Source organism: Podarcis pityusensis (assembly GCF_964106645.2).
Source record: "Podarcis pityusensis genome assembly, chromosome: 8".
Lineage (NCBI taxonomy): Eukaryota > Metazoa > Chordata > Lepidosauria > Squamata > Lacertidae > Podarcis > Podarcis pityusensis.
Genome location: NC_138033.1, coordinates 59,909,960 through 59,935,981, shown reverse-complemented (window position 1 = coordinate 59,935,981; position 26,022 = coordinate 59,909,960). Strand labels below are relative to the sequence as shown.

General features: G+C 42.2%; 1 protein-coding gene across 2 annotated transcripts in view; it reads right to left on the bottom strand.

The window, feature by feature from the left end:
* Window positions 1–16,722: 16,722 nt before the first annotated feature.
* Window positions 16,723–26,022, bottom strand: part of URI1 (URI1 prefoldin like chaperone) — a 48,379-nt gene continuing 39,079 nt past the window's right edge. For both annotated transcript variants that reach the window (XM_081015536.1, XM_081015537.1), the window contains 5 exons: window positions 25,126–25,303; window positions 22,307–22,577; window positions 20,474–20,616; window positions 18,847–19,105; window positions 16,723–17,523 (listed from right to left, as the gene is read on the bottom strand). In XM_081015536.1, the coding sequence (XP_080871662.1) occupies window positions 17,335–17,523; window positions 18,847–19,105; window positions 20,474–20,616; window positions 22,307–22,577; window positions 25,126–25,303 (1,040 nt within the window). In that variant the 3' untranslated portion in view covers window positions 16,723–17,334. The remainder of the gene's footprint in view (window positions 17,524–18,846; window positions 19,106–20,473; window positions 20,617–22,306; window positions 22,578–25,125; window positions 25,304–26,022) is intronic.

The following is a 26,022-nucleotide window of genomic DNA, read 5'->3' as shown; positions in this document are numbered from 1 at the left end:
CTAAGAACACTGAGGGTAGACTCCCATCTAATTAGCTGTCCTCTTAGGGGGGGAGAGGGGGGGGCTGTTTCCTTTCCTATTCATTTTCTTCAGTGCGACTTTTAAAATATGTTCCCATTCAGATCTCTGACTTGTCAGAGCCAAATACAACAGGCTATTCAAAGATGTTTGTCTCCTGGGCCGAGGCGTCAAAGTTATCCTGGGCCAAGTCATCAAAATTCCATTGACATTATTCCTTCTTACCTTAAAAAAGGAGGAAAAAACAAAGAGATATTTCATTTCGCCACAGAGTGTTCCACCATTAAATCATAAGTCTCTTTTGTTAAGGGCGGGGTTAAGATTTCCACCTTAATGGGCAGCTACCATATTTTTAAGTCAATGGGGATCCTGCCAATATTTTTCCGACCACACTAACGAAGAGCTGAAATATGGGTGAGTGAATATGGCAGATGCACCAACTGATAACCCACAACTGAATGTGTGACACCAACTCCACTGAAAAGCAATGTTGTGCTCTGTGGCAATGTGAAAAGTACTGTCCGTGGCATTTGATCTGCAACACCACATTCTCACATGCAGGGCATTGTTGGGTGCCGGAGTGATCAAGGAATGAATATGCATCGTGCTTTTTTTCTGGGGGACGCAGGGGGACGCATACCCCTAAACATTTTGTGAATCTTTGTACTTTTGTCCATTTACTGTATTTATTTCCCCCAATTTGAACTATAAAATGGTGATTTTCTTGAGTCAAAATGAGAGTACCCCTAAAGATATTTTTTTAGGGGAAAAGCACTGAATATACATGTGTGACTCAGCTATGTGTGTGTCTCTACAGTCAGCCCTCCAGGGTGCTCTTTCCCAGCTGTTTCTTTAATGTTTATCACATTTACGTCCCTCCTTTCCTCCAAAGTGGTGTATATGGTTCCCCCGCTCATGTTATCTTCACAACAATCCAGTGATGTAGAGACAGTGGCATCCCAAGGTGGCATCCCAAGGTGGTGCTTTGAACCCTGGTCTCCTAGCTCCTAGACCAACACCCTAATCACTACCCTATGCTTCTTCCTATGAAAGTTTGTCGACATTTTAGTGTGAATTTCTCCTAGCACACACATCTTTGTGTCCAGTTTTTGACAAATGCACACACTTCTGTAAGCAGTTTTACATAACAGAATGCAACTTTGTGTGCTATTCTCCCTAATATTTGCATTTTAATGCACACTTTACCCTAGGATATGCATCTTTATACACAGTCGATCTGCAAAATTCTGAAAGTGCAGAAAGTCCACATCTTTGCTTTGGGAAGTGAAAATTGAGCAGGTTTGTCTTTAAAAGCAAACTGAATCAAATCTCCCCTTCCTTCCCTATACAGAATCAATGAATAAATCAGAAGCAAAGGAGAAACTAGGTGATGGGATCATGGAGCAAACAAGACCCCAGAACTACTAATGGACACAGGCACATACCAGAGCCTGTGGGACTCAACTGGAACAGGAAGCCCTGTCCAGGAAGATCCAGTAACCAGCCTGGGTGGGTGGAGTCAGGAACTGACGTGGGCGGAGTCAGAAACTGAGGGTACTTTACTGAGAAGCTGCAGCCTGTGGTTCAGTGGCTGTCCACATATCTCAGTAGCTCCTGAGTGGAGCTGTGTACACATCATACCTTTGAGGCACATAACCCCCCCTCCCCACACACACAAAGAATTCTGGGAACTGTAGTTGGTTCAGGGTGCCGGGAATTTTAGCTCTGCTGGTAAACTACAGCTCCCAGGATTCTTGGGAGAGGAAGCCATGTGCTTCAAATGGTGTCTAGGCAGCCACAATCTCACTGACCTTCGTCTGGGCTGCCCCACTCAGGGAATCACATGACTGAATGTTCTTCCACACACAAAATTTCCCTGCACGTAGAAAAGTAGCTGACAACCTAGCCTTAGCATGCTATCTTCTATATGCAGGGTGTTTTTTGTTTTAAATAGCAAAGCATTCCGTTATGTGACACCCCCCCCCCCCAATACCCTTGCAATCTGCAGTGGCACAGCCCACTCCTAGGCTTGCCACCTCACTGAGCATTGCCTCTAATGGATTCTCTCAGCTGCACATGCACACCCACAGGTATTTCATCACCAGATACACATTTCTGTTTACATACAGCCTCGGCTTTCCCTTGATTGCGAGGCATCGTGGAGTGGCCAATAAGGTTGGCTGTTGACATTTCTGCATTAGCTGGCTTTTGTCAATCTTGGCAGGCTCAGAAATTCTATCTTAAGGGCTGCTCTTTATTAAATTTGCAAGATACAAAACTGTGACTGACAAATAGTCGCTTTTCTTTTGTGAATGCATAAATAATAAATATGCCACTCTAAAAATAATTAAAATATTGCTCAAATTTAAAACATGGCGCAGAGCAGGGAGGAGTGGCGGTGGTGGCGGAGGGGGGGGGAGGGACAAGGGTTGGAAAGAGGTAATTTCCAGACAGCTTTATATTAAAAGAGAGAGAGAGAGAGAGAGAGAAAGAGAGAGAGAGAGTGCAAGATTGTGTTGTAAACAAGTAAGAAAACATTATTTCTCCATAGTTTCTGGCAGCTTTCAATATTCAAGAGGTCGAAGGGGGAAGGGGGGAGGTGAATGCCCATGGCGAGGGCCCAAGACTTTACAGTGCCCAGAACAGAAAATCCACATAGCACCCTACAAAGTGGCAATATTATAATAAAATAATGGACAAATTTAATAGCACTATTTAAAAAAACCCACCCTGCCCCTCGAAGGGAGATTCCTCACCCTACTTAATGGTAGGAATGGCCCCAGCTGACAAGACGGGGCAGAAAATATATATCCATTTTGCAAACTTTTGTCCAGAAGCCTCTTCTGTGCAACTCCTTTATTTGGGAATTTGTGACATAATTCCTACTCCCTCCCCTCCTCGCAGCCATTATATATGATAAATAAAACAATGCCGTGGAAACAGTGAAATCTCTCATCAATGTCTTTGTGAAAAGGCCCCAGATAAATGAGCCTGCGAATCAAAGGCAGATTACATGACTGACCATGTATCATCCTCTATGTATTGAGCATAGCCTTTGTAAAGTTAGAGCGGTAATAAAAAGTGGTATTGTGTGCTGTGAAAGGCTGTGTGGGTCTGTGCATGACTAATCTGTCTTTCTGCATTATTTTATTCAATCTTCTCTGACTTTATGCCTTTGACATTTTTGCTACACTCAGTAAATTTGAGTGAATAGGCAATTTTAAAGAATTTTTATAGGGCTTCAGAGAAGTCATATGCAGACTGTATCTTTGTTCAGATTTAACAGTTTAAATATTTCCTTTGTCTAGGATGCAGAGTAATCTTTAGCCAAAAAAAGGGGGGGAAGAGAGAGGAGGATTTGGAATTGGGGTGGGAGATGTAATGTATCGTAGGCTCCTAATATATTGCAACATTTCCTATTAAGGCAAAAGAAAAAAAGACTTTGTGCACAGGAGTAAAATTCTGGAAGATACTGAAGAACCCTTTGCTCCTTAAACTTATTGATAAGTGCTAAGCCTTTCCCACAGGGCTGGCTTTGTCCCAGAGTTTCTTTCCACTTTCTTCCACCAGCCTCCACTATGAAAGGCTGTTATGATGACAAAGCTTCTGAGCTTCCCTGCTTTGGAGAGTAAGGCTGTGATCCAGCGAACACTTACTTGGGAGTTGGGATGGGAGGGGGAATTCAATTTGGTTCACACATTCAAAGGTGAATCTACATAATTCACGCTTTCCGAAACAATAGAACTGAAATGCAACCCCCACTTCTCTGAATTTTGCAACACAGTTCTCTGGCCAAGGAATCTGCAACAAACATGCATATACTGAGTGTTCATATAAGGACATATAACTACTGAAAACAACATGCAAAAATGCATTTTCTTAGGGAAAATTACTTTGCAAAAGTGTGTGCATTTGGCAAAATTGCATACAAATCTGTGAACTTTCGAAGAAATGTGCAGTAAAACGCTGGTGGGATTTCATGAGGACTTTGTGTTTTTTTAATGCAAATAGATGTGGAGAATGGAAAAATGTGAACCTGTGAAAAATCAAAATTGGCAGATTAACCCATCCCCAACTGCAAGGTGATGGGCTCTCCTTACTTAGGAGTAACTGACATTGAACACTAAGGGGCCTCTGTGCATTGGCTTGACCTGCAAGGAATTGCACTCTTACGGACAGCAGTTGTTCCCCACACAAACATACTTAAAAAGAATGATTATTGTCTGAACATGACAGCCCAGTCCTGCACATACTTATGTGGAAACTGAGTTCAATGAGACTTACTTACTCCTAAGGGGGGGATGCATTCCTGCTTGTGATATAAACATGATTTTGTTGCATCAGCTGATTCATCTAAAGGAAATATTGCAAAGATTGCTGTTTCTTGTTTGTTTGCGTTTAAATAACTCTGTTGCAACTCTTGAACAAATGGCAGTAAGATGCGTAGTAAGTTAACTGCTTCTATAACACTGCTGGTAACTAAACTGATATCCAGCACAGAGGGGAGGCAAATACATTACCTGAACTCAGTACAAACAAAGCAAATCTGTTTTCAGTGTTAAAATTAATCTCGTGAGAACTTATTTGCTCTTGATTGGTAGACATTCATTCCTTTCAGACAGTCGATTCTTGCCTCCAAGACAAACAAATCTGGCTATAGTGGCAGATGATCCAGAGCACCAAATGCAGGAAACTATTCCATCCAGAAGTTACTGGATGCCTCTAAAAATGAATGAATGGATTGAGATGTTCAAGACACTCTTGCAAACAAACGCCAGGAGTTGAAGGGTCTTGAAGCAGGAACCTGTGTGCCGCTACCTCCATGTGGCGAGCTGTCAGATTGGACCATTGGAGGGTTCCCTAGGGAGCAAAGTGTCCTTGGTCTCCAGAATGACTCTACCCACCAAGTCCCCCCCCCCATAACTGTGTGTGACAGGACCCCAATGAATATCCAATAGGTAGGGGGTGAGGACCCTTCCTCTCACATCCAGGGCCAGGCCAGGATATTTTGCTGCCTGGTGCAAAGGACCAGGTGGTTCCCTCCCCCCCCCCCACTTCATTAACAGAAGCCAACCTGACAGATAGTTGCATCTGACTTCCTTGCAACAGAATAGCATCCTCCGGTGTACCTAGGGGCAGCAGGTCAGTTTAGCAGGTTTAGCAGGCCTATGGAACAAAGAGCTTGGGGTAGGTGGGTTAGGAGGAACGGCTAAGGAGGGGTCTGCCACTGCTGCCCATGTGTGTTTGCTGAACATATACAGGAACAACCCGGTGCTATACCAGCTGCACTGGCTCCCAGTGGAGTACAGGTTCAGTTTTAAGGTGCCGGTTTTAACCTTTAAAGCCCTATACGGCCTAGGACCCTCGTACCTACGGGACCGCCTCTCCTGGTATGTCCCATGGAGGACCCTACAATCTTCAAACAAAAACATCTTGGAGATCCCGGGCCACAGGGAGGTTAGGCTGGCCTCAACCAGAGCCAGGGCTTTTTTGGTCGTGGTCCCAATCTGGTGGAACGCTCTGTCCCAGAAGACTAGGGCTCTGCGGGACTTGACGTATTTCCACAGGGCCTGCAAGACAGAGCTGTTCCACCAGGCCTTTGGCCGAGGCACAGTCTGACCCCCCCTCTCCTTCTGTAATCCTCATAGAACTCTAGCCCAATGGTTGCCATTAATTTGATTCTGAATTGATTTTAGAATGTATTTTAATTAATTGACTGTGATTTTATGTAAACTGTGCTATTTTTACTGTTGTTAGCCGCTCTGAGCCCGGCATTGGCTGGGGAGGGTGGGCTATAAAGAAAAAAAAAATATTATTATTATTATTATTATTATTATTAAGCTCTGAAAAGTGTACTGGACAGGATGCTTACTTGCCACAGGCGACTAAGCAGGTTACTATTTCCGAAGCCGATTCAAAGCAATGATTCCTTCAGTGTTCTGTCCTCCAAAACCACACAGCTGACAAAGCTACTTCTGTTTTAAAATGCAGAAATGCAACAGGTGCAGTTGAGAAGCCGAAGTGACACAGAATGAGAAAGCAGGCAGAGAAACATAGCTTTGTTTAGAGGATTCCCAAAGCCCAGGAACTTTCCGGCTCCGAACTGGGATTATGGTTAGCGCAGAAAGGGCCTGTAAGCCACCGGTACATTTTACACTTGGCACGCTGGTTGCACCCAGCTACATCCTTCTCAAGAGTAGCCCTACCGAAATTAACCTGAAGTGAGTCACATCCATCCATTTCAGTGGGCCAACCAACACTGGATACAAACCAGTGCCCAATCTCTGAATGGCTTTTAAAAAGCAAACAGCAGGCACCAAGGTGGAGAGAGATGCAGATTGGGACCTCGGCAAGAAGGGTAGGGTGAGCTTTGCACTCCACCGTGGTCCTGGTCCAGACAAGGGGCCCTGCGCCTGCTATTTGCATTCGGAAGAAAACAATTTCCATTGACACAAATGGGAGCTCCCCACCCTCTCCTGCAAATAGCAGGCTGTGGCCTCTTTTTTATACTAATAATACACTTTATTACTAATGAAAAGCCACCACCACTCATGGAAGCGAGGTTTGATGGAACAGTGGTCTGACTTAAGAGAAGACAGCGTTGTATTTTCAGCCCCCAGATCACTCCATCTATGCCTGCTCTCATAACGAAACAGCTACCAAAAAGTATCAGAGCACAGAACATTTTAAAGCAAGTTTTCGAAAAAGATGTATAATTGGTACAGGTAGCCCTGTAGGCCTCCAGATATTGTGGGGACTACAGTTCCTATCATGCTGCTTATTTGCTGTGCTGGCTGGGGCTGATGAGGGTAGGGAGGCAACATGTGGAGGGTCAGAGGTTCTGCATCCCTGCAATACAGGGGAGCTGGATGGATTAGTCATCTGGCTTTGTGTGTTCGCATGTGAGGTGTCCATGACTACAAAGGGAATTAGCTAGTGGGATGACTTGTAAAGCAGCCTAGTGAACCGCTGATTCTCAACTAAAGTTATGCTCGCTGTGTTTGCAGAAGCCAGAGGGTGCCGGTGATCCACAGGTGTCATTTAGCCTTGCTGCATAAACTTCTTGCCTTCTAACCATGTCGGCCCCTTGGCTTTGGAGCGAACACTGTAAGGATGAAATGCAGCGAGAGCCAAAGCCTGAGCAACATTTATACCACACAGCCCTCGCCACCATTAACCTTTTAAAAGAGATCTAAAGGCAATAATCATATATCTTGCGAACCTTATAAGAAAAAGGGATATTTCATCTCGAGGCAGGAGGCTCTGGCCAATGCTGGATGATCTCCTGCCCGAGCTGGTTTGCTTTGGTGTCTCGCGTCCAAACAGAAGGGGTCAAAATTCTGCACCAGCATGACAGATGGGCTTGACAAGGCTGGAAGGAATCCTTCACTTCTTCATCAGGAGATGCTAGAAAACATGCTTTTAAAGCTCACTTCTGCACGGAGTAAGCCTAAAGATATAGGACAATGTAATTGATTGATTTATTGATTTCCCATTCCAGCTACTGCTTATCACCATCCAGGATTGAACACACGCGCACACACACACACACACACACACACAACCACCCTGTCCCTGCTAGCAAAAGATGTGTTACTTTACTCCTTAAGAACCATTATCATAAAAGGCTGGAAAAACAACAAGAACATGCCACTGACAATTAGCTCCGCAGAGCAGTTTCCCATTGATTTATAATGCTAAACATTTCAGCTTGATCAACCCTCTAGTTAAAAAGGAAAGCGGGTGCAGGGGGTGGGGAAGAGAGCCCTGTTTGCAAATTTTATTTTTTAATGAAATGGGCTTTGTGTCTCTCTACTCCTCCCTTTTTGAAAACAAAAAAACAAAAAAGGGGGGGGAAATGTTTGCCAACTTAAAGGATCCTTAAATATCCTTACCAATATTAGTTATAACCCACCTAGAAATGGCATTTGCATTTTTATAACCTTGTTACTTAAAAGTGAGAGAGGAGAGGGAGAGGCAGGGCGATAGCATTCTCTCTGGGCTTTAATCCCAGCCTGAGCTCTTTATGCTTGAGAGCCCCTTATGATGCTGTAACTAACCTCAAACCTGGAACAGCAGGAGGGCAACAAACCTCAGAATACAGCAATGTCATGCTTTACAGGCATACTCTCCGCAACAGCATGAATGGGGGGGGGGGAACCGGTTGCCTAGGAAACACTCTGGTCTTAGTAATTATTACTGTAACTGTCTGCACACCCCACCTATAACAGAAATGAATAATAAATTATCATCACTGACTGGCAGCTTTCTGTTGTGGCTTCTGCTCGCCACTGCTACCTACTGGCATGCAAAATTAATTACAGACAAACAGCAGGGCTGTGATCCCAGGAAGCCAGAGATCCACACCCGAAAGGGAGATTCCCCACCCCACCCCTTTTGCTTGTGATGGAAATCAAACTGTGTATCTGCTGGTGGACCAAATCAAGAAATGTGGGGGGGGGGGGAATATACTTTCCCCCCTTTTGTTTTGGTCGAAGCTGTGCCAGAAACTGGAGCCTGGAGCAAGGGCTAAAAGGAGCCTTGAAAGAGGGAGAAATCCAACCCCACCCCAAATGCTGTGCCCCCTCTTCCTGGTTTATTTTAATGAGACTTGTGTAGCTTGCCAGTGAGTTATGGCCCAAAGTTATTTCAGTTCAGGAAAACAGTTTTTAAAACAAGTTGCTGTCCGTATGAAGACTGGTGGACAGAGAGCATCCTGTTTTCTCATTGTTAAGAGCTTCCCTTGCAAGCTTATTTATTAATTGCATTTTATATCCTTCCTCTCCTCCAATGTTTCCAGGGCCACACACATGCCCTGCCCTGCTCCATTTAACCTCACAACCATCGCACAACCAACAATCCTCACAGCTAGGCCCAGGGTTACCTAGTGAGTTCAATGACGGAGTATGAATTCAGCTCAGGATCTCCCTGATTCTAACCCAACACTCTAACCGCTACACCACACTGCCTCTCTATTTTCAGGTGTGCACTTAGCTGCAAACAAGTCAATAATTTTGGGGGAAAGCTGTCAGAGAGAGAGAGAGATCTGTGTCAGAACTATTGGAGCAGGGGAAGTTAACAAATCCCCTCTGTTATTTTCCTTTAAACAGATCACAGGAATGCCTGAAGGCATATGAAGCCACTACTTTGCTGAAGCTAAGCAGAGCTGGTCAGTGCCTTGGTGACAGACACCTCTTAGGAGAGACAAGTATGCTACCTTGGGTTCCATGATAAAAATCTTCTCCGCACACACATACACTTCAAACTATTTGCCCCATTGGTGAAGACTTGCATGTACAGGCTCTGCTGCATCATCTAGAGCAGTGTTTCCTGAACTGGGGTCTCCAGCTGCTGTTGGACTACAACTCCCATAATCCCTAGCTAGCAACACCAGTGGTCAGGGATGATGTGAATCATAGTCCGAAAACAGCTGGGGACCCAAGTTTGGGCAACACTGCTCTAGAATTTGGCGCTTATAATATTGATGGCATTCAGAATTGCTGACAGTCACATTTGTAGCCCACCTTTCCACCCAAAAGTTCAAGGTGATGTACATACATGGTTCTCCCCTTCCGATTTTACCCTCACAAGAACCCAATGAGGTAGGTTAAGATGAATGATAGTGACTGGCCCAGGGTCATCCCATGAGCTTCTCACACAGGTTGGGGATTTGAACCCTGGTCTCCCAGGCCCCTGTACAGAACTCTTTAACTACTACGCCATACTGACTCTCCTTGTTTACACAGACAAACTTGGGGCTGAGTTTGTCTTTGGCTCCCACTGGGCTTTGCTGTAATGCGACACGGTTTCCAGTTATCCGAATTTGCTATCTTCTCCTCAACATCTTCTCTATACCTGTGTCATTGTAACCCTACATAAAGAGGACTCTTGTATATTTGATTATCTGTGTATTTGGATAAATGCACATCTTAACCTTCATAAAAAAATATGCTGGTTAATATTATAGAATCCATCCAGCATGAAATTGCTATAAATAAAACCCTGTCCAGTAGTTTTGATCAATTAAACTCCATAATTAACAAAGATACTCCATTCATCTTAGATTGTCTAATTTGCAGTAGAGTATTAAAGGACTTCTACTGGAAGATGAGTTTGTTTAGAAATTAGAACACACTTGGTGATGCTCTGGATTTGATTTAAAAGACACAGTGGGGAGTTGGCAAAATTCACATATCATGGGGTTAATGTGGGTTAGAACGGAGCTATTTGTAATACAAAAATATTGCATACCAAACACACACACAGATTCCTTTTAATCCAAGCTCATATTTTGAAACATAAATCACTGTGTTAAAATGAACAGCTGGAACAGCTGTACGAATCTCTCTCAGAAAGGCACAGAAATATGTTAGCTAGTCTTCTCTCTTTAAAAGATGGATTTGAAAGATGGCAGTGTGACTAGTCCTCAAAAAAAAGGCAGGGGTGGGGAATGAAACTCATTTGCACACCTGAATGGCATCACATTAATGGAATAAAGCCACAAAACAGACCAATGGATCAGCTACTCCAACCTTCCAACTTGAAGCTTGTCCTTTCTACATGGGGAATATTCCCAAAGAATGCCCCTTTACCTTCTCCTGAAAGCCTCCAAAGAAAATAAATTCCACAACTTCCCTAAAAAGCTTGTTCAGCTAATGAATGGGATTATACTGTTCTGAGTCCATGTTGCCTTTTTGATGCCAGGACATCACAGCATTGTTTTTGTTTAGTCGTTTAGTCATGTCCGACTTTGCGACCCCATGGACCAGAGCACGTCAGGCACTCCTGTCTTCCACTGCCTCCCACAGCTTGGTCAAACTCATGTTCGTAGCTTCTAGAACACTGTCCAACCATCTCGTCCTGTCATCCCCTTCTCCTTGTGCCCTCAATCACAGCATTAGGGATCTTTACTGATGCACTCACTCTCCTTAGATCCCACCCAGTTTTGGCTCCCCACCCCCCCCCAATATTGTTGTCAGAGATGGAATGTTCCTCTTGCCCCTCTCAAAAAAAGAGGGGATTTCCCACCCCTGACTTAGTGGGAAGAACTACTGATCATGCAAGGTAGAGCACCCCATTATTCAATGAACTTGCCTCACTCAAGACTCTTGTCCCATGTAAAGCTGCTCCAGAGGGTTGAGGAAGAGTATGGGGGAAATGGCATGAAGGTTTGCAGAAATCTACATTTAGTCACAGCCTTAAGGTGGAATGTGGGTGGAGGCAGCAGGCGATTAGGCTTTATTGGGTGCTATGCGGGTTAAGAGCTGCACCTAGGACTTCTGTGTTGAAGAACTATACAATGGTTGGCTCCTCAACTTTTTCTTTTTTAAATATAAAATCCAGTTTTTACCCAGTTGTCTCCAACTTTAGGCAAAACACACGTTTCCTTGTGGGTAAAAAAAAAGGGGGGGGGGGAATGGAGACACTAGCCAGTTTTTATATTCACAGATCTAGAGATTACTTGTAGGCACTAATCTAGGTTAAAGCACACATACAACGGAAGCCAAATTGGGTAGCTTTGCCTAATAGTTGGAAGAAACGTTCCCTCAACAGGAGGGTACCCTCAGCAACTCTCTTTATTTTACATAGGTAAAAGTACTTATTTTACATGTATCATAGTACCCAGACACTTGATGGTTGAGTGACACTGTTCCTGGCAACCCCCTGATCCATGTTTTTAGTGCAATTTTCTTTCAATGAAAGTTTTATAATTGATGTACCTGCAGCCCTAGTTTCATTCAGGAGGAAGGTGGGATACACACTGAAAATCATAAAGTAGTATAAAATATTAAGGAAAAAAAACTATAAATACAAATACTTATTTTGCAATACCAAGGATTTCTGAGTGTAGGGAAGAGTTAGGCCCTGTGCCAAAGTTCAGTGTCCTTCCAAGACCAAACTATATTTATTTCTTAAGGGTGCTACTGAAAGTATTTCAGTGTTGAGATTCTTCCATTCTGCTCATACATAGAGACAAATTTTATCAGTTCCTCGTATCACAGATTTTGATTCCTATCAAGGGGTTTAGGTTGCTCATTTTTGTTGTTGTTGCCCCTGGTTACACCTATTATTAGAAGCTCCTTTTCGATAAATAAAAGCAGAACTACACATTAACACCTTATACACCGCTCCTACAGTTATGTCACTTCAGACTGTGGGTGGGGGTTGCGTGTTTTAATGCCCCCACCATGTTTAAAACAACATAAACCACCCAACAAACTGTGCACCTAGAAAGGTAGCATGTGAGGGAGAAAGAGAATCTAGAGCCCTTTCCCATTATATTAGCTTTCTACAGACAGGAAACATCTGCTGCGAGGGAGCAAGGCAATCACACAACCCCTATCTGCCATACGGTCCCCAAGAGGGCTGGTGCTTCTGAAAAGGTAACTTTCCTCCAAAGATAATGTGGAATACGAACAGCCCACAAAGTTAGTGCCCACTGCCTGGGACCCTGGAAAAAGAGGAGGCAGCAATCTAGGGCAGAGGAGGAGGGGACAGCAAGGGCAAGATGACAGGAGAGGGCAAGAGGGAGCACTTCCACATTATACTATTTGAAACAGGGGTGGGATGTTTGTGCCCTTTAGCTTAATTTCATGTGAGTGGCCTTCCTCCAAGTCTGCTGGTACCCCCTTACTGCTGGTACCTGACTATAAAAAGATCAGGCCAATGGCCCACCTAGTCCAACACCTGTTCTCACAGTGGCCAACCCCATGACCCAATGGGAAACCCACAAGCAGGACCCAAGCACAAACCCCATCTGTGGTTTCCAGAAACTGGCATTCAGAAGCATTGCGGCCTCTGACCGCAGAGGCAGAGCAATTCATCATAGCTAGTGTCCATAGAACATCCACAATGAGACTGTTACTTGCCTGCAACATGGTATCCAGGGCTAGAGATTGCCAACCATTGAAAGCAGCAGGGTCGGGGGGGGGGGCGAATCCATGGACCCAGATAAAGGCAGCTGGAGGGAAGAGGAAAAGGATGCACACACAGCAATTGTACTTCAGGCAAGCCAATGGGATTTACAGCATGTAAGCATAGTTAAGATTGGGGCCCATTTTCTCTAATTAACCAGCTCTGGTAGATTAGATTAGATCTTCAACCCCTTTGTTATTTAAAATACATATTCATAGCACTATATTTTATAGATGCACTGTTCTGGTTACAAAATAGCTCCTACTTTTCTAGGACATAATTTCATTTTGTTTAGCCAAGAATTCATTAAGGAAGCTATAAATAACCTCCTTTAAATATTTAGCCGTGAATAGAGGGTGGACTGGCATTGATGGCTTATTTTAGTACTAACGCAATATGCTTTAGAGCCATAAAATCTACATTTCAGCATGTATCAAGCTAATGATTAACACCTCCAATGAGGTTTGCGATATCCAATTATAGTGTGTGTATTTGCAAGCTTAGGTCCCAAAGAACACCCCCTCTCACACACTCCAAACTTTCCAATTTGGGAGGGGACACCAATATTCCAGAAAAGCATTGTATGCTTCTGCTCCTGCGCTGGCCAGCTGACCACACAAGTCACATAGTAGTCAATGTAAAAATATGTGAATTAGAAGCAGTGCAGGATTTCCCTTCTCTGACCTGATAGACTGCTACAGTGGTGCCCCGCAAGACGAATGCCTCGCAAGACGGAAAACCCGCTAGACGAAAGGGTTTTCCGTTTTTGAGTTGCTTCGCAGGACGAATTTCCCTATGGGCTTGCTTCGCAAGACGAAAATGTCTTGCAAGTCTTGAGATTTTTTTTCCGCTCCCCCCCCTTTATCTAAGCCGCTAAACCTTTAATAGCCTTTTAGCAGCTAATCCGCTAAGCCGATAAGCCTTTAATAGCCGCTAAACCGCTAATAGCGCTAATCCGTTAAGCCGCTAATAGGGTTGCTTCGCAAGACGAAAAAACCGCTAGACGAAGACACTCGCGGAACGGATTAATTTCGTCTTGCGAGGCACCACTGTACTAGGATTGTGAATGGCTCTTATTCATTGTATTATCCTGCTCACACAATGAGATCTGCTTCAGAGATCCTGCTTGCATTTCTGTCAGTAAGGTCAATTAGGTTGGTAAGCAAAAAAAACAACACACAAAAAACAACAACACCAGGGCCTTTTTAGGGGTTGCCCTGCTGTTATAGAACCCCCTTTTGATTGGATTACACTTGCTTCCCTGCCTTACATACTTTCAAGTGAGCCTCAAAGACTTATTCCTTAAAATGCTGTCTTTCCCTAACAGTTTAACTGACTTATGATGAGATCAGAGTGGCTTTCTCATAGTAAAGTATATCATCTTGATTTATCTATCTGCCGTTTATGCGTGCTGCTTTGGGAAGAAATGCCCCTAAAAGGAAGCCTGTAAATATTTTACATAAATAAATAAGAAATAAAACGACTCATGACATCTGTACACAGCCTTTCTTCCAAAGAGCTCCGAGAGCTATTTTGCCTTACCAACAACCCTATAAAGTTGGTTTGGTTAAGGGAGACCAGGGCTGTGTACAGGCTGCTATTTACTCTGCATCTAGTGTGCTCCAATCGCTATTTGGGGAAATGGAGTATACATGTTAGCTATAATCCATGTCTCTCTTACAGTTTCTTATGGAATACTGCATTTTGATGCATTTCCCCCAAAACCAACTTCAATATGAACTGAGAAATACTGACTAATTAGTCTGTCCGTAGCCTCTATCCCGCCCCCAAAAGATGTAATGGCAATTTGAACTTCAGTTCCCTAAATCCCACCCCAACACTCTAACCCAGGGGTAGTCAACCTTTTTATACCTACCGCCCACTAATGCATCTTTCTTGATGGTAAAATTTCCTTACCACCCACCAGTGTTCATTGGAAGGATTCAGCTTGCGCCGCAGAAACCCCTACCACCCACCTAGAATCCTGAAATGTCCACTAGTGGGCAGTAGGGACCAGGTTGACAACCCCTGCTCTAGACATTAAAGCACACCAACTGTCCAGTAAGATTTGCAGATGGTTCCTTGCTTTAAAGACTTGCTCCTTATCCTATAGAACATAACACATAACGGCAACCAGTCCAGATTGACATTGACATGCATATGAACAGATTGAATTCCAATCTAACTCACCAGTCCTCAAGCTTTCCATGTCTGGCTGAGTTCTGTAACTAACAGACAAGCAGAAGCCTTCTTAGGAGTCAAGCTCCCCTCTGAGAACCAGAAGCACCGTTTTACAAATACAACAGAACACTCAACTTTTGCTGCATTGTAAAGGTTGTTTAGTACATAAGCAAATTGGAGTAAATGAATGGGGTATTGGCTGCTGAAGACATTTTACCACCTGAGGCAGAGCAACAAATGGTGTGTGTCCCTCTCCCAATGGTCATGGAACATGGTACTCAAGGCCAGTCATACTATTTTGTCACCTGAGGCAAGCTCCTCTCCAATAATAAAATACAAAAAAAAATCAGAACAGCTAAACAGTTTGCTGCTGTTTCATGACACCCAATATCAGCTGCTTGAAACAGTAAGCCCACTCTGCCCAATGGTAGGGCTGGTCCAAGATTATTTAGGAACACAGGAAACTGCCTGGTGTCGGGTCAGATCAAACTATTTCTCCATCTTATTCTGACTAGCTGCATGCAGCATTCCAGGTTCTTGGGCAAAGGTCTTTCCCACCACCTAATCCATTTAGGTGAAGGTGCCAGGGATTGGACCTGGGACTTTCTGCACGAAAAGTGTGCTCGACAACTGAGTGCAGCGATTCCCTTTGCCTACCTTGACTAAATTCCTGAAAGTTGATTTCCCCTTCTCTAAAGACAAAGGTTCAGGGCATCTCTTGTGTGCTAGGGCCACAATGGAAGCTGCTTCTGCTCAATACTTGCTCAGTATTAGCTTCGCAAAGAGAACGTGGGAACAAGTGTAACATGGAAAAGTGAACCAAGCTGAAAGGGGAGAAAGATAATTTGCTGTTTTGCTTTCATTTTGTTTATTTATTGGACTCATAGCTAGGCCCACAGCTGTCAGGGCAACTAACACTACACAAATTATTACTCCCACCAGTTTGCCTAGGCTCCTGCTCCTGCAAGACATACTTATAGGCCTTGGTTTTGAAAGCTGAGAGGGAAGTCCCCTTGTGGACCTGATCTGGTTGCTTCCCAGTTCATGAAAGAACTGAAGCAGCTGGTCTTGTATGGATATTGCAGCCAGCTCATTGATTTGTGCTTGGATGGCAATAGGGAAATAATGCAACACTTGCTTGCTCTTAGAAGGGTAAGTGGACTAAAATCCTGCAACCCGGCCTAGTGCCATTTGCTGCAGGCAGGATGCTGTCACAGTGTGCAGCTGGAGGACTGGCCTGATAGACTGCTTCCTTTTGATTACATGTCCATGCTGTGTCTTGTATTCAAGTTGCAAACTCTGAACAATAACGGCACAGGGTCGATTGCTTCCTGGAACAGCCCACAACAACAGAATCACATTTTTGAATGCACAATGGAAGGGGAGGATCTCTTTGGGGCTAAACCTCCTTTAGTTTAGGGTTAAGCTCTTCTCCCCATGAGCACGTAATTTCCATTGACATTAATAGGTGTTTCATACACAAAGAAAAGAAAAGAGAGTAAAGGGCTCTGTATTGGAAAGGTCAGAGAACATGCTCAAGGAATTTGGAACTGAGAAAATGTTTCAACTCCACTGTATATAATAACCCAAAGGAGAATACTTTCAACATTTCAGATTTTTTCTTTTTCTTTTACTTGAAAAGTGTAATTTTACAAAATACCATTTTTTCCATCAAAGAAACATCCCTGCAAAGTACGCGAACACAGCGTTCTGTTTCATAGAGTTTATACAAGTTATCAGAGGTTTTATGCTAGTAGGAAAGAAATGATTCGTCAGCACAGACACCTAAAAGCAAACCCTACAAAACAATGGGGGATATGAGCAAGTCTTAAACGCTAAAGCAAATCATGAAATATAATTGTTGGCTCTATTTGAAAGTTGCAAAGTTTCTTTCAAACAACCCATATGGTATGTAGAACATCACATCTGGTACAAAACTGCCTGTATTTAGGTTTAAACACACACACACACACACACACACACACACACAGCCTTATGAAGATTATTCTTTTGAAAATTATTCCAAGTGCTGTTATCGTAAGGCAAACATATACAAAGGTGCTGACTGCATACAGGGATATTAAGAAAATAAGAAGAATTTTGAAGTGTTTTTTCACCGATTTTTTTTTTTTTTAGAAATATCATCAACAGAGGTCTAAACATGAACAGTATCAAATCAACGCAGCCTGCCGTTTTAAACTTCCATTGTCTAAGCAGAAACTAGGTTTTCTGTTGCATTCTGGCAGCTTTGAATTTTGAAACCCTCTTTGTAGTTTCTTCTGAAGCTTCAGAAAGAACTTCCTCAGATTTTCGCTCCAGAATGGTAGGCAGGGCAGGGTGAGCGATTACTGGGTGTGGTGCTGAAGCAGGAGACAAAGGCTCCTTCTCGACAACAGTCCCCGAGAAAGCCTACAAGGAAAGGAAACCTTGAAAATAAGCTTATAGGTTACAAAGTGTATTACCGTCACTCTCTCTTTTAGTCAAAAATATAGAAAAAACTCCACCAAACCAACAGCAACTCCCCGCAAAGGAAAACTGTCTAGCTTCCTCAAAAGAAAACCAGAAGGAGTGCTAGTGTTCTAAGGAGAGATATTCATACCTCTATGTACGTTTTGGAATAAGAAAAAAAATGGTCTTCAAGAACATAAAAACAGATGATGCAATAGTAAATTTCAGCTCCGCAACTGATACAACTTTGCAGATTTGGGGCCTGTCAACATTTCAATCATATTGCACTTTCAAGGTTTCATATTGTGCCTCCTTTAACTGCTTCAAGCTGACACCTGTTGTACGAACTACAAACTATTTTGCGTGTTGACATGTTTCCCCCCTGTCAACATCATCACAACAGTTAAGTAAGATTTTATAGAAAGTGGCAGACAAGCTCAATATATTTTTAAATGCCGGAAGACTGCGAGGTACATTAGGGAATTGTCCCCTTGCGGACTGCCTTATGTTAACTTATCTGGAGGCATCTGGCTGTCCGCTCCAGGAAAGGGGTCCCTGGATCAGCTGGTCATTTTAGCCTGATCCAGCATGGCTCTTCATATAGTAGGCAAGATGTGAACAAAATGCTAAATAACAGATTTTCATTGGTCACTCCTAGGAAGCAAGGCCCTCTCTTTTCCCATTGTTATTATGTGCCTCTCCCAATGAAAAAGTCTGTGTGCCTCCACTCCTTGTGCTGCTTTTAGAGGTGGATGTCCTCTGAGCAACTTACCCTGCTGCCAGAGTATCCCTTTTTTTCTGGCCCCTTTGATCCATTTGCCCTCGAGAACAAGGCAAGAAAGAGTGCAGAACTCTCCAGTTTCTTTCTAGCTGAGGAGGAAATCTCAACTAAATCCTAAGAAAACGTACTTCCCCTGAAATGGTGGCAGTTACTTCCCAGTAAATGCATCTAGGATGCAAGTGCCAAGGTTCACAAGAGAGAGTTTTATAAATGGTTTACCTGACTTAGGAAAGAGCACTGACAGAGGCACCTGTGCTCTAATCACACTGACATGGGGAAAAGGCTGCCTTTGTGAAATGCCCCCGGCATGCCTTAGTCAGAAAGAGAATAGTGTGCCTGTAGATGAAGGAATGCACATTTTTGTTGTTCTGCCCAAGGAATAAGCTGGTGGCAGCTAAAGAGACAATTTACGAAAAATGAAATCAACATTAAGAAGGTTTCTAATTTGTCCTAATGTTTTCTCCTAAAAAGAAACAATAAATGAAAGAACCTTCTCTCTGTACCTCATACAATCCTGATAATGGCGATGGTTTTTTTGAAAGATGCTCCTGCTCCCCCTCTTCTTCCTCCACTAAGATTCCTTCGCTGTTATCACTGTAGGTACTTTCATCATAGCTCACACTCCGCAGAATTCCTCGTCTGTCATCAAACTCAGCAGTGCTGCTCTCACTGGTATCACTACAAACACTGTTCTCACGGCTTCGAGACTTCAAAATTGATTTACGAGGGACATACTCTCCATTCACAACATCAACAAAGACTCTGCAAAAGGAAAATGTTAGCTTTAATAAACTATGTGAGAAGGAGGGCAGAGAACCACATGACAAATTCACAATAATTTCACTGTCTTTGGTACAAATTAATTATGATGACTTTGCCTAGTCAACTTTCTTACTGAACTCTTGTAAAAGATGCAAGGTAGGTGGATTACATTCAGCAACGCAACTGTTACCCTGCCACTTTTGAGTGGATACCTATCACATTTCTTCAGGAGTGAACATCCTTATTAGAGCTTTACAAAGACTTGTATTTTGCAAAATGAAACTGGACACCACCTGAAGGAACCTTTTTATAAAGTGACACTGTTTTTGCTTTTAATAATCAGATTTGGCTTCAAATTATCTATCACGCTCAAGAGAATAATGTGCGGTTATTTAAGTGAAAGAAGATCTGAAAAACTTGTGAGCTTCACAGGCTTGGCAGAGGGTAGAGTGAGATACAGAGACAGAGAGAGATCATGGGTCCACCTAGTTCTGTATTGTCTATATTCTTGCTAGCAGTTTCTCTTCAATGTCTCAAGGTTTTTCCAAGCATCACCTACCTCCAACCCTTAATGCAGCCTTTCCCAGCCTGATGTCCTCCAGATGTTGTTGGACTACAACGCCCATCAGCCCCAGCCTGCATGCTCAATGGTTAGGGATGATGGCACTTGTAATCCAGCAACATCTGTCAGGAATCTGTTTGAAGAAGGCCGCTTTAACAGGAGATATTGAATACTGAACCTGGAACTTGTGGCATGCAAAGCATAAGCTGCTGTAAAGTCATGGGATGTTTTCTCAGTAGCTCTGCCATGGATATGATCGGTTGCCAATAAAGTAAATCACTTTAGAAGAGTAAGGAACATGCCACCCCAAAGTAGTTTGGAAATTTTTCAGCTCTGAGAATTTCTCCATTAATACACTCACAGACAGATGTTTTGTTTTTATATGAAGTGATATGAAAACAATATGAAAACATTAATAGCAGTAGCAATTAAAAACAATATGAAAACATTAATAGCAATATCTGCTAAATGCCCTAAGTAGGTATAGCAGCAAAATGAAACACAAATTGATTGTTTTTGCAATTTTCATAATGGCCAAGCCATTTTTAAGGAACCATTTAACTGAATAATTGAATAATTGTCAAATATGAATAATACAGAATAAGTGAGATATTCCTACCAGGTGCAATTTGGCATACAAAAGGTTCAGGAATACATTATATAATTTATATTAATTACATGGAATTAAATAGGATTAATTATTAGCTGTGGCCCTCTGGCTCTTGGTAGATTACCAACTGTTCTAGAGCTATACTATGCAAAATGAATCACACCCCACCAAACTGTTCTTGCTACAGGTGCCATACCGATAAATGTCTGCTGGTGTTTTGATGCTGGGAAGTTCTGTAGCTGAGTGCCCATTGCCATTGCTATTCTTTCGCTTGCGTTTTGCCTCTTCTTTCTTCTCACTGAATTTCAAAGTAGTATTTTTTCCTGTGTTTATTCGTACCTAAGGCAGAAAGAAACATTAGTCATAAATAATCAGACTTTAATCAAGCAAAGACAGCAAAATATCATTCTTTAATCAGCTGAACAAACAAAATATTAAGGTCTATGGCACCCCCCCCCATAGGGGTGGTTTTGACTGCAATGCTAAACTGTGGTTTGGTGTTGCCTGCATAAGCCTTGGGCTTGTTTGCTCCTACCCATCCACTCCTCTTTGGCATAGCTGTGAGAGGTTAGAAGCTTCTGATTCTGTTTTCAGCTAACAGTGGTTTGTTATGTGTGGACCCAGAAGTGTGGTTAGTCTTTTGGTTAACCACAATTTGTCGTGGGTAACTGCAAACAAGCCAATTTCAAACCATTGTTTCTGAAGCTGGCTTGTTTAAACTAACCATACTTACACTTAACCACACTTCTGGGTTTGGATGACACAGCAGGCTGTAGTACACCACAAGATAGCAAAATCTAGACACAACCCTGAGCACCCTTGATTTAAGGTGACCTGAGATGCACTGCTAGCCATAAGGAAATCCACTGTGACAGTGAAAAATCTAAATAAATTTCAAAACACTAATTCTATTCAGGGCTATAACTTAAACCAAATTTAAACAAAATTGTTGTTCATCAGCTATGAGAGAAAGCAGCAAAAGGTTAACTCTTCTTCTCAGTCAGAAGGCTGGGGCAGAAAACCTGATGTCCTAACAGGAGAGGCAACTCTTCTCATTTCACTTTCTGCCTCCAATTTAAATCTGGGAACAAAGCCAGCCTTTTAAAGAACAGCTCCAATATACCTTCCCCATCTCTCCTTAATTATCATATATGGAGTAGGAAGGAAACATTAGACCAGAGGAAACCTCCTCAGCACTGATCTGTTCTCGTCTCAGCAACATGGGAGGAAGAGAGGAGAGTGTCCAGGCTTCTTGGGATATACCAATGCAAATCTGCAGAGGTTTAGAAAAGAGTTGTAGCACCAACTTTCTCGGGCATGGGGATAGCCTGTGAGTGATGAGATCCTGCCTCCACCAACACTGAGGGCAAACTGTTCTATCCTGAATTTTTTCTGTGGATAAGTTAGTCATCTTTCTGTGGATAAGTTAGGCTAACATCTCCAAAGAAAAGGTGGAGTAATGGGATTTCTTCAGTCTTTCAGCTCACCCTGGAGTTTACATTCTAGATGCCAAAGTGTAAGAAAATGCAATAAACAGCATTACCATCACACTCCATCAACATCCAATCATACCAGGTCCTAGGTGTACCTAGGTGTCCTTCTGACTACTCTTTCCAATGACCTGAACATGGTAGGAATCCTCTTCAGATAGAAAGCAAAGTCTGCTTTATTTTTTAAATGAAGAGGCATAATCCCATTTCTTGCCCTCAAAGCCTACTAAGAAGAAAGGACATTCTTGGTTAAATCTATTTCCCGTTTTACCTAAAGCCAACAAGATTTTAAGCAGTTTTGGGTAGCATGTAGATTTTAATACCATATTCTTTTCACATGTGATCTTTTTAAGTTTGAAAGCAAAGAGTTTAGATTAGAAATGCAAAAGCCCCCCTTTTACCTAATCATTTCATGAGAATACAACATTAGTTAGAACCCTAAATAAGCATGTAAAAGTAGCAGCGTATTACGCAGGAAAAGCATTACAAATTGATAACAATCTCCATAATATGAATTCAACAATCCTTGCAATACAAACCCTTTTAGGTTCCACAGTATGAGAGAAATATATTGTCGGTACGGCGTGCTCAGCAATGGCTGAATCATCCTCATCATCATCACTGCAATAATGATTTGGGCCATTAAGCTGGTCTCTGAACACTTCTGAGTTGGTTATTTTTTTCTGGAAGTTGCCCTGAGTATTAGGTTCTTCCCCCCTATCGGCCATATTCACATCTGTCTTTTTTTCTTCTCTCTCTTCTTCAGAGGAGGAAGTGTCTTCTCCATTTGCCTCAACAGCATCAGAGATCCTAGAGTGGGGATGGGGAAGGATGAAATTCAGTTCCAGTTCAAAGCCATAAAATAAGCATTTAGCTGATGCTTGGATATTTTTAGGGCTTTCCCTTCTTTTGCAAGATATGGACAACTATCTTATTTTTACAAATAACACCAAAGAGTAGCACATGCACCAGAGGCACACTTGGTTTGTACTGGAAACTGGACTTCTAGTGTTGCAGCACTGATCCGCTATAATCAGTTAGAAGCTGAAATTTGACAAGTAGACTGGACTTAACTGTCAGGGGTCCTTTACCTTTTTTTTTTTAGCTTGTTACTTATGCAGATACTAAAGACTTTTTTCTTTTCTTTTTTGGTTTAAGATAGCGTTCCCTGAAGCATGACTGAGTCTTTTTATGGAATATTAACTGTACAATTGTAGAAATGGTTTTATTGTTTTAGACTTTCTATATTTTGTACTATCTCTCATTCTATCTTATTATACACTGCTTCAGTAGGTTCTGGCTGTGAAACGGTTTATAAATCTGCAAAATAGAGCAAATAAACAAATAATACCCAGTTTCCTGTTTACCATGTTGGCCAACCAGATGCCTCTGGGACAGTCACAAGCAGTATATGGAGGCAACAGTTCTCTCTTGTTGCTCCCCTGCTTGCTCTAATAAAACGAAGAGGCTTCATATAGCCATCCTGACTAGCAGCCACTAACAGACTTGTTATGATTTCTAATTATGATTTCTAATAGTATGCTCTGCTGCTGTGGTGAAGAATGGGAACGTACATGCCATTATTTCCAATGTCACCAATTGTTCCTATTTACCAACAAACCACAAAAAACTTCCAATTATTAGCTTGAGGGGAAATCTCATGAGGTTTTATTACAATCGAGCAGTATACAAATTTTGCTAAGTAAATGTTAAGTAAAATTACTGAAGGTTTTTTAAAAGTTTGCCCCCCCCCCCAAAAAAAACCTACCTACTCCACATATATTTTGGCACTTTTTGCCCACCAATTTCTTCTTATTACTTTCTAATACAAGTTAAATCCAGCTACCTGATGGTTCTGGAACTTTGGCTGCTGCGTGATCCAATCTCATCCTCAAGACTCATCTCAACTCTTTTATGGCACAGTGCTTTGAATTTATTTGACTGTGCTTTAAGTACAACTAAGCAACTGTTGTTTTCTTTTAGAAAGATGTTGAAAACTCAGTCCTGGAATTCCAGTATGGTCAAAGGCTCTACCTGCACTACTATGTTATAACAGTTTACTTCCCCCTGAACGGTCATTCCTCTCTCCTTAAAAAGAATCACGGGAATTGTTGTTTGGTGAGAAACGTTAGGAGTGACCATGGCTCAGTGGCAGAGTATACACTTTGCACACAGAAGGTCCCTGGTTAAATCCTTAGCAACTCCATTTAAAAGGATTTAGTAGCAAGAGATGGGAGAGAATTCCGTATGACCCCCTGGAGAGGCATTTTCAATCTGAGTAGACAATACTGTGGTAACTGGATACATAATGTGACCTGGTATAACAGAGCTTCCTATATTCTCTATGTTCTCAGTGTCCTCCACTTCACAAAATTACAAATCCCATGGTTCCCTCGGCGGAATGAATTACTGTAAAACTAATTTAAGTCTATGGTGAAAATATGTGTCAGCCAGAAGTGTTAGCCAGAAGATTCTGCACTTACTACTTAAATTATTACATTCTGCTGTCATTAAAATTGGGGTGGGGGATCAGGAAGTAAAGGGGATGGAGAAAAAGTTTAATGCCCAACACTTTTTGGACTCCTTGGAAACTTCATTTGGGTGTTCCAAATGCTGATGTTCAATCTCTTGTTATATTGTCTCTACTCTCCTTCTGCCGTAGCAGGAAAGTGGGGACAGTATAACATTGCATTTTTTTCTCCTACCATTTTTCTGTCTGCTCCCTCCTTCCCCAATTTTCCTGGGATTTCCCTTTTTTCGCTATCAAAGTGACTAAAACGGGTAAGTATATGTTTCTGTTTATGCACATCAGCACCCAAGCCAAATCTACTGTATTTGCTGATCAATTTGTTTTTATTTAAGCAGCAACCTCGTCCTGTAACAAAGGAAGATTACAGAAGTTCAAGTTTTCCAGATGAAGAAAAGAACTTTGAAACTTCCTTTTTGCTGTGATTGGAAATGGAAACTGTTGCAGAAGCAGAAAGTAATGAGACCGTGGGTATAATAATCACAGAATGTCAGATATACAAAATGCAACACTGCATATGGGATTGCAATGCACTATAAATTTGGGTCAGGCTTTGTTCACCAAAAAGGGAAGACCAGGGAGAGTGTTTCTAAGTGCTAAGCAGAATTCTGTAGCCAGTCCTAGACTCAGAGAGAATTTCAATGCATGAGATAGTGTTCAAAATATGCATGTTTGACAACAATGGAAACACAAATCACCAATGTCTTTCCCTGTTTGAAAACCCAGACTTGATTAAGTGGAAAAGTTTGACTCAATAAATATCCAAGCTTCAGTCCTACAAATTCTCTCTTTTTTTGAACAGAATGCTCCAACCAACAACTGTTGAGATACCTGTCGAGTTCACCAAGTATCTCTTCTTGTCTCTCTAGTTCATCTAGTCTGGCCCAAAAGTCTTCCTCTGATTTCAAGTCCTCACTGGATTTTTCGCCAGTTCCATTTTCTTGAAGATTTGCCTCAAAAGCAAATGTTTTTGGTTTAGAATGAGGTTTGTGAGCAATTCTGTGTTTTCCTGTGTAATAAACAAAGCAAGAGAGTTTTAAAAAATTATATTACCATCATAATACAAAGGAAAGGAAAGGAAGCAAAAAGGCAATTGTAATGAAGGACTTTGGACAAAAAACATTTAAAAAAATGTTTCAAATTACTACTAAAGTTTTAAGTAGCACCAATGAACTATATAATCGTCGCATGGCAAAAAGTACCTGATGTTTATCCAAATGCCAAAATACATGCCGCCACCCCCCCCAAAAAAACCAGAAAAACAGCATTTCTGGGATATTTTCAATGTAGTAACTTTACATCTGCTATATCAGAAGATAAAAAGCTGCCTTATATTAAGTCTGCCCACAGGTCCATCTAGTCCCATGGTGTCTACACCAGTGTTCTTTTGCTTTGGGTCCCCCAAATGTTGTTAAGACCACAAGTGCCATCACCCATGACTGTTGGCTAAACTGGCTGGGGATGGTACGAGTTGTAATCCAACAACAGCTGTGGATCCAAGGCTGAAAGATCCACAATGGCTCTCGGGTATGTGAGAGTTTCTTCTTTATTCCTTAAACTCTCTACAGTAAATGTTCATTTGCTGCTACTGGACTACAACTGCCATTGCCCTTGACTATTATTCATGCTGGCTAGGGCTCACTAGCCACCCCTCCTTTATAACATACTCCAGTGTGTATTGGGGAAATGATGAAAAACAGTATAACAAGTATGTCTGAGAAACTTATT